Source organism: Macaca fascicularis, chromosome 9 (genome assembly GCF_037993035.2).
Source record: "Macaca fascicularis isolate 582-1 chromosome 9, T2T-MFA8v1.1".
Taxonomy (NCBI): Eukaryota; Metazoa; Chordata; class Mammalia; order Primates; family Cercopithecidae; genus Macaca; species Macaca fascicularis.
This window is the reverse complement of record NC_088383.1, coordinates 128,664,709-128,681,514: the sequence shown is the minus strand read 5'-3', so window position 1 is coordinate 128,681,514 and position 16,806 is coordinate 128,664,709. Positions and strand designations below refer to the sequence as shown.

The 16,806-nt window shown below is 49.8% G+C and overlaps 1 protein-coding gene across 4 annotated transcripts in view; it reads right to left on the bottom strand.

Annotated features, from left to right (window-relative positions):
- BAG3 (BAG cochaperone 3) overlaps positions 1–16,806 on the bottom strand; it is a 26,980-nt gene extending 10,174 nt beyond the window's left edge. For 2 of the 4 annotated variants that reach the window (XM_005566576.4, XM_005566577.4), the window contains exon 1: positions 16,331–16,806. In XM_005566576.4, the coding sequence (XP_005566633.3) occupies positions 16,331–16,510 (180 nt within the window). In that variant the 5' untranslated portion in view covers positions 16,511–16,806. Of the gene's footprint in view, positions 1–720; positions 15,812–16,330 lie in introns of those variants that run through there. The other 2 variants (XM_074002896.1, XM_065521487.2) reach the window with 2 other exon arrangements.

Genomic DNA, 16,806 nt, shown 5'->3' with positions numbered 1-16,806 from the left:
CAAGGCTGGCCAGTCACTCACTGGGCAGTGCCATCTCTCAGCAAGCTGGGGCTGCGCAACAGAAGTCCTAACAGTCCCCGAGCGCTGAGGGTCCTTTCCCAGGAGGGCAGCTACTGACATGTGTCACTTGCATATATCTGTGTAGGGCAACTCTTAAGAAGGGGAGTGATCTTTCCTGACAGCGTCAGCTCTCTGCACAACAAACAAATGCCAAAGGCTAAGAATCTATGAGCTTTTAGGGGACAATCTCCACTGCTACAAAATCAATCAAAAGTTAAGGACAGATACTGAGGGCTGCTCTGCACTTTGAGTGAACAGACCATTAATTCTGTGATGTTTCTATTTGTGTGCAGGCGTGGGCACCAGGTGGCTGACCCTGGTTTAGCCCTTTCAGGCCCATCAACTGCCTCCCTCCTACTGAGACCCTGCCCTTGGAGGGCCTCCAGCACACAGGAAAGGCATGGGTGTCACTGTGTCCTTGGGGACATGGGCAGACAGGCATTCTCAGATTAGAACAGCCACGTGCTCAGGGCGGCGGCATTACATTAGCCTGCTTAACTCTCAGGTCACCCAAGAGCAGGAGCAGGTCCAGGCCTCACATTCAGAGCTGAATTCCTGCCGCGAGACGGCCCTGACAGGGAGCCAGCAAGAGGCGCTGAAGAAACCCTCTGCTACTCAGCGTTGAGTCATAACATGCCTGTGGGCATTGTGTCCACTCACTGAGGTCCTCCTCCTTCCAGCCGAAATCGGGGCCTGCATTGGTCCTGCACTGTCATTTCTGCTGGCTGCCCAGGGGCTCATTGTTTCTTCCCAGCCATGCACAAAAGCCTCAACCATCTGCACACTCCACACAGCAGGGCCCAGCAGTGAGCAAACCCTCATCCGCCTCCTGCTCCTGGGCGAACATCCTGCCACCTGCTGAGTAGTCCTATGGGGTTATCAAACCAGCACGGCGCACTCCCTGCCAACAGGCACTTAGAAGATGGGCTAAGGAGGCAGGAAACAAATAAGCAGCAGAATGACTTGGAAAGCACGGAGGCCCTGAGGGCTGGGGAAAGGCATGGGCTCTTCCAGGGTAGACGCTGCCCTAGGTGGGGTCTAAGTGTGATTCGTACCTCTATTCCTAACAGTTCTATGAGCTTGGGTAATTCTCTTACCTCTGTAAGCCTTCACTTCCTTTTCTAGAAAACGGAGCTAGCCAACACCTGCCTGGGAAATGTTGTGAGGTTTTATAAGGGCACATCAAGAGGAATGCCCAGAAGACTGGCAATAAATGTGAGTTTCTCCCTAAACAGGCATAAAATTATGCTCTTCAGACTCCAAAGTGTCAAAGGAATCAAAAGTGAAGGATAAGGCCAGGCGCGGTGGCTCAAGCCTGTAATTCCAGCACCTTGGGAGGCCAAGGCAGGCAGATCACCTGAGGTCAGGAGTTTGAGACCAGCCTAAGCAACATGGCGAAACCCCATCTCTACTAAAAATACAAAGATTAGCTGGGCATGGTGGTGGGCGCCTGTAGTCCCCGCTATTCAGGAGGCTGAGGCAGGAGAATCGCTTGAACCCCGGAGGCAGAGGTTGCAGTGAGTTGAGATCATGCCACTGCACTCCAGCCTGGGCAACAGAGCAAGACTTTGTCTCAAAAAGAAAAAAAAAAAAAGAAAAAGTAAAAGTGAAGTACAAAGTGAATCAATGTGCTAGAAACCAGAATGGTGGTCACCTCTGGAGGAGATGGTAATGGCTGGGAAGGGTCTCGAAAGAGCTTTCCGAGGTGATGGGAATATTCTCTTTTTCTGGGTGGTGGTAAATGCGTGTATAGCTATGTAAAACTCCATCAAACCCCCACACTGCCCACTCCGCCACATCCCACCCACACCCTCTGGTTTTAACTGGGAGAGCTGCTGATCCCAACCCCTTGTAGCCAGACCCTTCCAGGGTCTTCCAGACCCAAGACTCCCTTGAGGAGATGCAGCTCCTCCTGGGGGAAGCCCCCGGATCCAGAAGGCCCTGAGCCAGTCAGCCACGAGCTGAGCACCTCGTGCATCTTGCTGAGCACATCTGGCACCTCCATTGAAAGAGAAGGGGAAGAAGACAGGAGAGAGAGGAGGAAGGAAAAACAACTCTGTCTGCACACAAGACGCCGACAGCAGAGACTGCTTGCTGGAAGCCAATATTCAACCTTTCCAGAGACATGGCTTAGTCCACGGGGAAGGAACGTGGTCACTGCAGGCAGGCGCAGTGGTGTCAGAAGAGCGGTGGGAAGCAGTGGCAAGGGGCAGGCTTGGGGGTCAGTGCTAAGCTGAGGGAGATCAGGCTGGAGGCCCAGGGGCCAGGCTGGAAGTGGGGGCTGAGGTTCACCCTTCTGAGTGTTCCAACCATCTCAGGAGATGCCTCAGCAAGACAGAGGGACTGGAAAGAAGCCAGGACATGCTGGGAAGTGAGGAGGGACGTCAGGGAGGAGAGTGAGGAGGTGAGCGCAAAGCAGGGCAGAGGGCCTTGAGGGGAAAGGGCATCCAGAAAGATGAGGGGCACATGGGGGGAAGGGGACCTCCACTGCGTATGAGGTCCACTGAACAGGCCAAGCCTGCCAGCACAGCTGGAAAGCAGAGAAGGTCAGTACAGGCAAGGGCGGCCTGGCTGCTTCTCCAACAGTCCTGAGGTCTGTACTCCTGGGTCCAGGTAAATTAATGACCCATTTATGCCATTTAATAAAAAAAATGTGTCTCCTTGTGAGCACTGCATCTAAAAGACATTCCAGGCTCCCTTCCACTCTGGTGGGGTTTTGTCAAAAAAAAAAAAAAAAAAAAAAAAAAAACAACCATTGCTTTAAATAAAAAACATATGAATTTCACAAAATAGGCAATTAAACACTTTTACGTGAATGAATAATTTCAACCAAAAATGAAACTCCCACCCGTAATGAGGTCTGTGCCACATTCTGATGCTCCCATCTACCATCATTAGGGTCACAACAGCAAATGCTTCCGTTTTTACTAAGTAAAAAACACTGCTTGGGCCAGGCATGGTGGCTCACACCTGTCATCTCAGCACTTTGGGAGGCTGAGGCGGGGGGGATCACCTGAGGTCAGGAGTTCGAGATCAGCCTGGCCAACATGGTGAAATCCTGTCTTCACTAAAAAAAAAAAATATAAAAGTTAGGCTAGGCCCGGTGGCTTACGCCTGTAATCCCAGCACTTTGGGAGGTCACAAGGTCCTGTGGATCACAAGGTCAGGAGATTGAGACCATCCTGGCTAACACAGTGAAACTCCATCTTTACTAAAAATACAAAAAAAAAATTAGCTGGGTGTGATGGCAGGCGCCTGTAGTCTAGGCTGAGGCAGGAGAATGGCGTGAACCCAGGAGGCGGAGCTTGCAGTGAGCCGAAATCGCGCCACTGCACTCCAGCCTGGGCGACAGAGGGAGCCTCCATCTCCAAAAAAAAAAAATTAGCTGGGTGGGGTGGCGGGTGCCTGTAATCCCAGTTACTCGGGAGACTGAGGCAGGAGAATCGCTTGAACCCGGGAGGCGGAGGTTGCAGTGAGCTGAGATCATGCCACTGCACTCTAGCCTGGGCTATAAGAGCGAAACTCTGCCAAAAAAAAAAAACACGAAAAACAACAAACACCGCCTAGAACTGGAAGAGTTAAATTGACCTTTCTCTCTTCTACAGTGTTTTCAACACAATCTAGCAAAGAGAGATATTTTGTAAATAGAAGAATCAAAAGAAAAAAATGTGTAATATTTACAATTCTCCTAGAATCTCACTAAAACATGTCTCTTCAATCTACTAAGTGTTTTCAAGTTCAAGCACATCCAGATAATGGCTCTTGGTTATACCAGCATCTCTCACATAAGGCTCACTACGTGCCCCTTCATGATGCAAGCGGGAGCTCGGAATCTGCCTCCTCAGAGTTGGGGGGACAGCTCTGTGTGATCACGGGACAGGGACTGGGACGCAACCACAGTGACCAAGCAGATGACTGCTGATCCTCACGGCCACCTCGTCAGGGCCCGCCTGCAGCTCAGAGCTCATTATCCTTATCTCTGGCTAAAGACATCAGGAATACATATTATACAAAATCCAATTAGGAAAGAAGAGCCCAGGGGCTCAGTCCTGACTCTCACTGCTTATCTCACTATATTAATTTATAAAATGAATTGGTTAATTCTGCCCCCTTGTTTGTGCATTGCATTAAAAATCTGAGGCAAGTCTCAGGGTACCAAACAACTCCACGACATGGCCAAGATAGAGAGCAGGAAAAAATGACCCCAGATGAGCCAAAATGTGCCCTATTATATACAAGATATTATGATTTGAGAAAGCCTGAGGTCAGGTTCTGAGCCTTGGTGAGCTGTTGGGCTCGTTTGCTTAAGAGCAGGTCTAAACTGCACTACTGGTTTTTAGAAGCAACATGGGCGCCGAGGAACAGCAGGAGACCTGGGAAGAGGCTGCACTTGGTCCTAATGCTGGCTCTGCCCCTAAATACATGTGTTACGGAAGCGGCTCACATGCCCTCTGTGAACCTTAGTTTTCTCAGCTGCAAAATGAAGGGGAGGCCCAAAAATGTTCTAGAAAGCAGTGGCTCTCCAGCACTTGGGGTATCGAAGCACCCAGGAAATGCAAAAATTACAGACTCTAAGCCAATCCAAGTAGGTCTGATTCCATAGGTGTGTGAGGAAGCCTGAAGGTCTGCACTGAGAAAAACAATGATCGAAAGTTCCTTTCAGCTCTGATACTCTGTGTGGCCTGATTTCCAAAGTCCCTTCAAGTTCTCAACAGCTATACAAAGCCCCCAAACAAGGAAAAGTTAATGTCACAGAAATCTAAAAACGACTACTCCTAACTACACTCAAATCATGTCAGAATTGCAGGAACTCAGAGCACCCCAAAGTTTCATGTCCCAGATGAAGAGGAGGGCCCGCCCAGCTACGGTGGTTCACGTCTGTAATCCCAGGACTTTGGGAGGCCGAGGTGACCTCACCTGAGGTCAGATTCAGTCCAGGAGTTTGAGATCAGCCTGTCCAAAATGGCAAAAACCCCATCTCTAGTAAAAATACAAAAATTAGCTGGCCATGGTGGCGCATGCCTGTAATCCCAGCTGCTCAGGAGGCTGATGCGCGAGAATCTTTTGAACCTGGGGGTGAGAGGTTGCAATGAGCCAAGATTGCACCACTGCACTCCAGCCTGGGCAACAGAGTGAGACTATGTCTCAAAAAAAAACAAAAACGAAAAAACAAAAAACAAAAGAAGGAGGTGGCTAACACCCGACCCTGTGCCCTAAAAGCGGGGTGGGAATGACAGCCCCTGGGCACCTGCGAGGTGTCTGCCTAGCCAGGCGCACGCCGGGCACACGCAGGTTCACAAAAGAGCCGTGGAGGAGAATCCACCGTGACCCACCCACAACTGACTCCCTGTACACTGAGTGGCCACTGAACCCTGAAAATGGGCACCTTCTGTGAGCCCCAATCTTGGCTCCATAGTACAGTGCTCTTTAAAAAGTGGGTTCCACATCTACAAACCACAGCTTCCATCACTCTGGTCTGAATTAGGAGAAACAGTAACAAAGGCAACTCTTAGGGCTGTCTCGTAGCACTTCTGACTTGGCAGGTCTGGAGTATTAAGTAGGACACAGACTGTATTAACTGGGTTTTCAGGCCAGAAGAGCCTTCACGTGGGTCAGGTGAACACTTCAAAACTTCTAAAACAAAGAAAAAAGATGGAAGAACACAGGAATCCTGGAACTCCCCATATGGGTAAGGCCTGGATCAAAATTAAGTGGCCTGGCTCGCCTCAGTCAGGCAGGAAACAAACAAAACACTTTCTTCCAAAGTGTAACTGGAGCTGGGTGTGGTAGCTCACGCCTGTAATCCCAGGACTTTGGGAGGCCGAGGTGGGCGAATCACCTGAGGTCAGGAGTTCCAGACCAGTTTTGAGGTCAGGAGTTCGAGACCAGTTTGGTCGACATGGTGAAACCCTGTCTCTACTAAAATTAAAAAAAAAAAAAAAAAAAGTAGCCAGACAGGGTGGTGGTCGCCTGTAATCCCAGGTACTTGGGAGGATGAGGCAGGAGAATCGCTTGAACCCACGAGGCAGAGGTTGCAGTGAGCTGAGATCGTGCTTATTCCACAGATCACGCCATTGCACTCCAGCCTGGGCAAGAGAGTGAGGCTCTGAACTAAAACAAACAACGACCAAAACAAAAAACAAAGTGCAACTGGAGTCGAGCTTTAGCACCCTACCAAAGTTCTCTGCTTGCTATGATGGGATGCATGAATGAATTAAGTATTACTGCCCATTTGATACTGAAATAAACAATAAACAGCCATTCACATCCCTACAGCCAAAGTCAAAATCCCTTCAGTCCCCACTGGATTGTAATATAGGGTCTCTCCCACTCCCCCAGCACTGTTTTGGGCACATAACAGACTCGGGGAAAATTCTGAATAATAAACTAAGTCCACATTCCACTTACAGCACACCTGAGGAGTTAGGCTTTGTCCAGAGACTCCTGGTAAGACAAGAGGTCTGTGCCAACCACATACCCTATAAATGATCACAAGTCACAGGCTACTGGAGGCTTTATCTAATACGCCTGTTACTAAAATATATATACATTTTATCCTGGGATAAACAGATGACTGTTCCTACGTGATTTCAATGGGGACAATTTTTTTTAGAAGATGAAACCAACATTGCTTCTCTTTGCAGCTGTGTCCAAATAAACAGGAATGAACCAGCATGAGCCTGGGTCTTCAAGTTGCCACCCTGGGTTCCAGTCCCTCCTTGACGCTTACCAGCTGTGTGACCATGGACAGGACTCCTTGCTACTAAGACTGTTTCCCCAGCTGTAAAGATCCCCACATTTCCCAGGGATTTTTGCAAGAGTTAAGTGAAATAAGGTACAAGTCTTTGTAAACTCTGAGCTGCTCTGTGCCCTAAACAATTGGGTTTCTTTTTCTTTCTTTCTTTCTTTTTTTTTTTTTTGAGACTGAGTCTCGCTCTGCCGCCCAGGCTGGAGTGCAATGGCATGATCTCAGCTCACTGCAGCCTCCGCCTCCCGAGTTCAAGCAATTCTCGTGCCTCAGCCTCCCCAGTAGCTGGGATTACAGGCATATGCCACCATGCCCAGCTAATTTTTGTTTTTGAGACGAGGATTCGCTCTTGTTGCCCAGACTAGAGTGCAATGGCATGATCTCGGTTCACCACAACCTCTGCCTCCCAGGTTCAAACGATTCTCCTGCCTCAGCCTCCTGAGTAGCTGAGATTACAGGCATGGGCCACCACGCCCAGCTAATTTTGTATTTTTAGTAGAGATGGGGTTTCACTATGTTGGCCGGGATGGTCTCGAACTCCTGATCTCAAGTGATCTTCCTGCCTCAGCCTCCCAAAGTGCTGGGATTACAGGCATGAGCCACCGTGCCCAGCCACAATTGTGTTTCTTTATTCCACAAATAGTTATTGATGGACTCAGCTTTTCTTCAGCACTAGCTGGTTGGGCTTACTGTTTAAAAAGCCTAATTCTTTTTTAAAAAATATATTTATTTATTTATTTTAGAGACAAGGTCTCGCTATGGGGCCCAGGCTGCTCTGAACTCCTGGGCTCAAGTGATCTGCCTGCCTGGGCCTCCCAAAGTGCTGGGATTACAGGTGTGAGCCACCACACCCAGTTCAACAAAGCCTAATTTTTCAGTCCGTCTCACCAAGTTGGTAGTAAGACGGTCAGAATTAGAAGCCCCTTTATCTGAGAGTCTTAAGAGGACTAATTAGCAAGGATGTCACTTTCTCTGTTGAAGACTATACCTAAAGTTTCACAACCTGGAAGCAAACAGCCAAAGACAACTCTAGGGACCCGAGCCCTAAACTACCCGCCTCTCCAACAGGCCGGGCTGCTGGTCTGGGGAAGAGGCCTGCTCTGCAGACAAACTCCTGGCTGAGCAGGGCACCCAGGTGCACTGACTGTGGCTCCTTGACACACCTCCCTGAGGCCTAGAGAGAAAAGCCAGGCCAGGTTGGGGCACAGAAGGGTCTGCCTGGGAGCAGAACATCTGCTGGCATCTCCTCAACATCCCCGATGGCCCCTCACCAGGGCACACGTCAGTCATCCCCAGGCCAGGCACCATCCACAGCTGCTGGTATTTCCCCTGCTGGGGGCACTCAAGTCAGCATCCAGGCTCCCGGCAGCCCCAGCCCTGCAGCCTGTCTCACGGGTTCCATGTGGCAGAGGTAGGAACTGGAATGCAGCCCAAGGTCACACAAAAGTTAGCTTCAGGGCATGTGAGAAACTACCTACCTCTTCTTTAGGGAAAAAAAAAGAAAAGAAAAAGAGCAGAGCCACCTGCTTTAATCAATCCAAAGTCACAAATCATAGACGGAAAGAACCTGAAATTTCCATCTCAGGAAGCAAACCCTGAATTTAGACAGAGCCAAGGAGAGGGCCTCTCTCATCTGCTACATTTCCATGCTAAACGTAACGGTCAGCCACCTGGCAAGTCCATCCTCCAGACAAGACCTACAAGTGTCTGTTAGGTCTCAGCGTACAGGATATCAGCAGACGTGTATTCTGTACAAAATACAATTTCCAAAAGAAAAACATCCTCAGTTCATCAGCTGCCATGCAGGCAAGGGGACCCTCTCTGATGGACGGTGAGACCCTTGAGTCCCAGGGGGGACTCTGCTCCCACCTGCAGTGGCTTCTCAAGCATTTGGCCCACAGCAGCCACACCCCCCAGAAGAGGGTGGTGGCACTTGGAAAACTCCTCCTTCCTTCCGTCTGCGGTGACATTTACACCCCTGAGAGCTGGGTCCAGAACAGCTGTGCAGGTAATCGGCCCCTCAGTAAGGTGGGCTGATGTCTCCCCTCACAGGCTGCACTCCTAGCTCCTGCCTGGTACTTTGGGGCTGCACAGACACGGCTGAGGGAGACCCTCCCCTTGAGGAGCTGGGGCGGAGTAAAGCCAGCGCTCTACACAGCACTGTGCAGGAAACAAGGCCCCAGCCTGTCTCGGGCAGAGGATGGGGAGATGCATCTATGGACACATGGGGCAGGGGTTGGCAGCCGGGTCAAGGCTCCGGAAGGCCCCACAGCTTCATCTGTTACTGTTCCTCTACATCCTCCACTCACAAGGGGCACGGGAAGCCCCAGGGAGGGCTCCGAGGGCCACCTGGACACTAGTGGGGTGAGTCAGCTGCACTCCGTACAAAGGGGTAAGAGGAGGCCTTGCTTCTAAGAAACAAGACCCCTGGCCTGAGAGCTGAAAGGCCCACAGCCAGCCAGGTCAGTCTGTTGTGTGGAGAGGTCACACGTCTATCCACAAACACACTTCCACTCCACAGAGCAGGCTGCAAATGTTTCCGGGGGTTCCACGCATGCATCAGTTCAGGTTTTGGGGAGTTCACCTCCCATGCACCATCTTCCTTGATTCTCCCAACCCTGCTGATGGGAGCATTGCTATGCCCACTTTACAGAAGGGGAGACTGAGGCTCAGGGAGGGTAATGCTTTGCCTAAGATCTCTAGAACTCAGGTTTGTCTGATGGTAAGGCCAAGTAGATGCTAACCTTTCTGCTACTCCTGTCACAGCTGTACACTATGACAATATCCATGCGTCACTAACGTCTCCAAAGCTTCACCTTCCCGGGGTAAAATGCAGCAGGAGAGAAAGGCTTCCATTTCGCCCAGCCACACTGGGCTGAGGCTCAGCCCTGGAACATTCAGTTCAAGTGTACTCTGGGTCAGGGAGCCAGCACTCCATGCTGAGTCATCGGGCCAGCCAGGCAGGGCACACGAGAGTGAGAACACTCAGCTTAATTCTGAGTCACCACAGCCCCAAGACGGCAGGGACGCCCAGCATGGAGCACTGTCAGAACCGGGGAAGACCCCGTCCAACCCAGGAAGGAGTGCGAACCCCGCTGGGATGCTGGGGGTCTGAACTGACCCTGAAAGGGTGGGCCAGCGAAGCGGATGGCTTTTCTTCTGCACATGGAGGCGCCTTCCCATTCTCCCACTGTGTGGATTTTTAAACGGTCCATTCATTTATTCATTCATTCAATGTCAAGGAAGAATTTTTTTAAATAACTGAAAAAAATATGTAATTCTACTTTAATAAACACTGAGGAAGATACTTTAAAACAGGAAACGTTTGTTCTCCAACTGAATGCTAAGGAATTTTCCGTAGAAAGTCTCCCCAGTTCACTGGGGCATAGCCCTGTGCTGGGAGCTCTTGGATGGCTGAGCTGTTTACAGGCTCCTGACGCACAGAGCCGGCACTCTGTGATTCTAGGCTTTTCTGAAGTGACAGTGAATAAGAAGCTTCACGTATGCTGTGTCTGATCTTACTGCCAGCCACAGGAAAAAAAAATTTTAAGAGACTCCTTTCACAGTGCCAGGGGCTGCGCTCTGCGCAGCTATGGAAGCGGGGTCTGGCTGCTGCCAGCTACCAGCCTCTCCAGCCCTGCTGGAAGATGCTGTGTCATTGGGAGAAACAAAAAAGATCTTCTCCAGACCTGTAAGGATGAACTTAGGAAATCAATACTGAAGTCCCCTGTGCAGAGAAGGCCACTCACAAAGTGACGAAAAGGAGCAGGCCTCTGGGACCTTTAGGAGCCCAGGACAACTCTGCAGTTCTTAGGAACCAATGGGAGGCTTCCCAGGACACACCCGCACTCTTTCCGAGCAGCTCTTCTGTAACTGCCTTCGCGCTCTGGGCAGGCCCGTGTTCTACCCTTCTCCGCAATCACTCTTGCGATCTTTTCTGAGCCTGTGAACCCTGCCAGGCATCAAGAGGCAGAGATGAAACACACAGACTCTGCCCCAGAACTCTTAACGGGGTGTGACCCCAAGGCAAAGCAGGAAAGTGCAGAGCTTAGGAAAAAATACTCAAATTAAAATAATATGGGGTCCAGAGGACAGCGAGCCTGCTTCGGACCAGGGAGAGGCAGGACATGTTTTGTGGAGAACGGCCTCGAAGTGGGCAGACTTGTCCTCTATATGGCATTTAACACTGTGACTCGCACACTGTGGGCACCAGTGAATTTCAGATGGGGTGAAGGAGTGAGTAAAGTTAGTCGGGCCCATCTCCTAAATCCAGACCCAGGTTCAAGAAACAGGCCAACATTCCTGATTAACTGTACAAAGATGGACTCAAGGCTGTTTATCATCTCAAGCTGTGCCTAGGGAGTATAAAGCAGCCAGGCCCGCTAAAGGCAAGTCTGTCTGTCACCCCTTCAGGAACCCAGGTTGGGGGTAAAGCCACAGAAGTCTTTCTGTTTATCACAGGCCAGGCACACTGCCTCCCTAAGTCTGCTGTTCCATAAGTAAGACACTTCATAGTTTCTCCTTCAGAGAGCTGGTGAGGATTTAGAGATAAGGCTACCCAAAGCATCCACTCATATCTGGCACATATATATAAGTGTGTTGACAGACAGAAAAATACTACATTCATTCCTCTCTCCCCAAGTTCTTCCTAAGCTTTTGTAAGCTGCCTGGCTTCCTAAAAAGCAGCCAAGGTCCCAAAGATATATTCATCAAAATACGTGACAACTTAGTAACACCAGATATCTCATATGGTATCACATGTGCCACATGATGCATACAGATGAATCCTGCACCTGCAAAACGAGGGGCTCTGAAGCCTGCCTCAGAAGGCCGGCTGATGGGCATGGTGGCGCTCACCTCTAATCCCAGCTACTTGGGATGCTGAGGCAGGAGAATCACTTGAACCCAGGAAGAAGAGGTTGCAATGAGCCAAGATTGCACCACTGCACTCCAGCCTGGGAGACAGAGTATGACTCTGTCTCAGAAAAAACAAAAACAAAAAACAAAAAAAAAAAAAACAAGGAGGCCAGCTGAGTCTATGCTCTGAGGCAGAAGCAGATCAGGGGTGTGTACCTGATTCACAACAAAAGGGAGCCTGGGAGGGGCTGGAGAAGAACACCGTCAAGTGTGACACGGGGCTCACTCGTGTTCGTCAGTGCCAGAGGATCTCAAAGATCCTAATAAGCAAGGCCTTTGTCTTCAGTTTCTTATGTAAGCTCTCTTAAACATTTAAGAGCAATATTAAAACAGCAAAACTTAAAGGAGAAAGAGTAGGTCTGGATGATGAATGGTTTTCTACTTTGGATGATAAACATCAGAACATCATTTTTAAATGTCAATAGAAAGTAATAAACATGTAGAGTGGTTTATATAAGATGACTGTGTGTCATTCCAGAAATGAGGACAGGACTAAGCAAGCCTCATGGGTGGTATGAAGCTTTCTGACTCACAAGCAGCCCTGATAGCATCCAACAGTTAAGCCTTCCCAGCCCTGGCTAACGTCAAAGCTGCCGCAGGTACTGTGTGCTGGCTCCACCCTCATAAAGGGCAAATCTACCCTACAAAACGGGACAAATGATGTTCTTGGAGGTGCAGTTGGTTCTCATGTGAACAACACAGGCTGTTCTTTAGAGGGGAAAATGAAAGTCCTGGATGAGCTGGGCTCCAAGGCACTGGCCATGCTCTTCATTCTCCCCCCAACAAATCACTTCCATGCAGTTGCACAGGAACTTGCTCAGACATAACTGTAACTTGCTGGAAATACGAAGGAGAGAATGGCCACTCACTTCCTGATTGTGCTCTGCCTCTGCTAAGAGGCATAACAGCTTGTAATCGATCTGGAAAGAGTAAAACGATCTCATCTTTAAGAAAATTCAGGAGGCTCTGCTGAACTTTAAGCAGAATAATGGGTCTCTCTATTTCAATCATAACTTGAAACATTTCCAGTGTTATCTGAAAGGATATTTCTACCTCCCTCTCACAGTGCCTGAGTATAATCTGTTAAATGATCATGGTGAGATTCTGCCAGGTGGGCAAGACAGAAAGAAAAGGCTCTGGCGTGCTTCTTCCTGGGGTCTGGGAGGGTCTCTGGACCACCTCCCCACTCTCGCACTGCCAGCCACCCTGCCAGACTTTGCACCGTGCTGTCTCTGCTCTCTTCCCATGTCACCCCCATATTCACACCTCCAGAAGCCCGGGTACCCAGGGAGTTTCCCCAAGAAGGAAAATGGAGGCTCGGGAAAATGCTCTGCAGGTTATTCAGGAGGCACTAAGCCGCAGCTCGTCCTCCCCAAAATGGGATCACTGGCCATCTGTGGCTCCCACTGCCAGTGCAGCAGAACCAGAACCACCAAAAAAGTTTTTTGGACTGAATAGTTTTCTGGGTCCTACACTGAGCAATTCAGATTTGAACATGGGGTTGGGGGCAGGGAGGTGATGAGACACAGCCTCAATCTGTGTTCTTAACAGTCCCTGGAGACTGCCAGGCTGGTAACCCACAAGATCCACAGAGCTAGAGCGGCCCCGCTCCATGAGGGAGAAAAGTCTCCCTTTCATCCCAAGGAGGCCTGGCGGGAACAGCACTCCAGAATATCCAGCCTCTGTTCTGTTTATTCAGGGAGAAGCCTGGAGGAGTGGCTGCACCAGCACTGAATGCCAACCTCTGCCAAAAAGGGGCCTGTACTGGTATGAACTTGCCAAATTAGTGGGAAGCCCAAGTGTGCAGAAAATCAAACTTTAGGGAGACTGCAGGTGGGGAGGCCCAGCTGCTTAGAATGGGACTGGATGAAGCACAACATCTTTGCCGGCAGCCATCCTGCTTCAGCAATGACAGAAGACACTTGCTTTCGCTCTGCCCCTCTGTGAAAACAGGGAGTTGTCCTAACCACTTCAGGAGAAGGCAGAGGATCAATTGCAAGACGGCAGTAGAAGACTAAATACAAAGGTCTAGTCTTTTCTTTCCATTTTCTTACTAACGTGGTTAAATTTTAAACATCGTGAAGCTGAGTCCTCCCCCAAAGGAGAGGTCGTCTCTGGAGCTCCTCATGCTCAATGAACAGCTTTTTACTGATTGACAGCATTTCCTCTTGAAAATGATGATGCTCACACGGGCCTCAGCTCAGCTCCTCCAAAGCCACCCTTTGTTTTATGCAAGGGCCCTTTTCTCATGATGCATTGAGAAGCCCATTCCAAATACAAAATGATATTCTAGGATTCTCCACTACATTTAGTCTCCAGCAAGGTGTAATTCACACAAGTGCAACCAGATATTGTGTGCGTCTAAGAACAGGGTTGAAAGCAATGAAGCACAAACAGCTAATGGGCTGAATGTTAGTTTTCTCCTTAAGTTTTGGTGCCATGCTGACAAGTCTCAAGTCATTCACTTCGTAAAGAGAACTCTTTTCTTGAGTTGATGACGTCCCATCATCAAAATCCAAGCAACCACAGCACAGAGGTCAGTGACCCAATAACTTGGTGGCCAGGAGGGCACAAAGATAATCAGGTATTCTAGCCTGCATGCTTCAGTTTCACAAAACATTCACTTCCAACTTCTAACAGACACACCACCTCTTACTAGAACTTTCCTGACATTAGTTCTCTCCCTGTAATTGGTACTAGCTGGATGACCTTCAAAGTCACACCTGAATTCTCTGGGTTTTTCAGAAAATAAGAGATCTTCTAACTAAGAGATCTTCAAGGACCTTTCAACTTAAAAATTTTGACTATGAAATTTTCAAAGAAACCTTTCCAGCATCAGACTTCTGATGTAATAGTTCTTACTTTTTATTTATTGAGAAGAATAATGGCAGCTAAACCTGCTTTTTTTCTTTTAATAAGGTTTATGAAACCACAGCCTAACCCATGCACCAGGTGGGTACAGGAATATCTCAACTTGCTGGGTAAGTTTCATGCTGAGAACAAAGTGCTGGGAATGTCTATGTTCAAACTTGATCTTCACTCACAACAAAGGCTGCCAGCAGATACCACTGTCCCTATGTCCACAGGAAGAAGGCCTCAAAATAATAGTTGCAAACCACACTAAAGATCAGGTACATCCACGCAGACGCCTAAGAAAGGTGGTTTGAAATGAGTGTCAGTTTCACCCAAAAATGGGCTGAACACACACACAAAAAGGTATATGCAACTGTGCCCACCCCAGCTAATTACAGCCTCTTGTATTAATTTTCAAGAATAAATACACAAGTAATCTCTCGTAAATGTAAACTGCTGCCTGTACAGTGTCTCACTGTTGGGCACCGGAGTTTTATCAATATTGTTAAAACAAAAAGTGCATTAAAATGAAGGGAAATAATACAGGTCTTTCTTCTAAAATAATGGGTTACAAAGTATTTTTAATTTGGTGAGTTTTAAAATCTTCAAAATAATTTACCAGCTCTTTGCTGCTTTTATCTTGCCCAGACGGCAGTAACAATTACGCTTTAAGTATAACATTTTTTTTAAAAAAACTTTTTATTTTGAAAGCTCAAATTTATATAAAATTGAACGAATAGTATAACTATGATTTTTGAAAATTAACAGACTCATTCCAAATTTACGTTTTCAAATTTCATGCTCTTGGGGATTAGGAATATCGTTGCATATATGTAAATGAGACATACTTCTGCTGTATTCCCAAGAGTATCATTACTCAGTTATTTGTGTACTGGTAACAAATTCTAAGTATTTTAATACCATAACAAGGCAGGAAGCGAATGCCATTATAAATATACACGTATCATTCTCTTTCCAGTGTGAGGCAATGTGGTAAGGCAATGGCCAACTGTAAGTCTCAGATCTCTAGTTTAGAAACTGCTGGGGAGAAGTGCACCCTCTTTTATATTTTACAAGTCATACTAGGATACATTCGTATTGAAAGCACTTTCAAACAATAATACAATTTTAATTTAAAATACACACACACGCGCGCGCACATATATATGAATGTTTTGACACCAGCCTCCTGAGTCATTGGGTGCCTAAGATGGGACAGCAAACAAGATACCCCTCAACCAAGTTGGAGAACTTGAGCGGTAAAATTCCTCCCAAAAACCACCATCCAAGCTTGCGAGGGTCCCCCTCGAGTCCGCGGTCAGCGGGGTGCGCCGCGGGTCCCGGGACCGGAGGCCGAGCCGGCAGCAGTGGCCGCGGCGGGCCGGAGCCTCCGGAGCTGACCAGGCCGGCCGCCCCCTCCGAGCCCGGGAGCGTGAGGCCAGCGTCGGACACGCGGCCCTCCGCCCCGAGTCGAGCCGTGGACGGCACCGGACCCACTGCGGGGTCGCTTCCCGGACCACCGGATCGCGGGGCCTCCTCTCGCCCCGACTCCTGTAAAGGGCGGGTCCGGAGCGGGGACTCGTCCGGGAGCACCGGGAGTGTGTGGCGGGGCGCGGAGCCGGTGTCCGCCCGCAAGGGGCCTTCGCCGGCCACCGGGCCCCGCCGCCTGGCGTCCCCCCGGCCCAACCCACTCCCCGCCGCCTGCCGTCGAGGTGGCGCCGCCGACCAGGGCGGGCCGCGGGCCCAGCTCACCTTGGGGCCCTCAGAGGGCACGCGCGGGTCGTTCCACGTCGTGGTACGGCTGTTGTGGTCCACGAAAAAGGGCCAGCCGGTCTGCGGGTCGATCTTGATCTCCCAGCCGGGGGGCAGGGGGTCGCGGTCACCGTTGCCGGACGCCACCTGCATCATGGGCGAGTGGGTGGCGGCGCTCATGCTGGGTCGGGGTCTGCCCGCCGGGGCGCGGGTGTGGGGCGCGGGCTCCGGGCGCCGAGTCTCTGGCCGGGCCGCCGCCGTGGGCCCCTCTCTGCCGCCGACGTGTCCGGGAAGCCGGCGCCGGGCACCTTTATGAATTAAAGGCGGGGGTGACGTGGCCAGAGAGGGGTGGAAGTGTCTGGAAATAGCCTCCTCGGTGCCAGAGGGGAAGGAGGCGATAAAGGGAGGTAGCAACTGGCCGGCTAGAAACTTCTGGTCCAGTCCAGAGAAGTTGGCCGCGGCCCGGGGTTGGACGC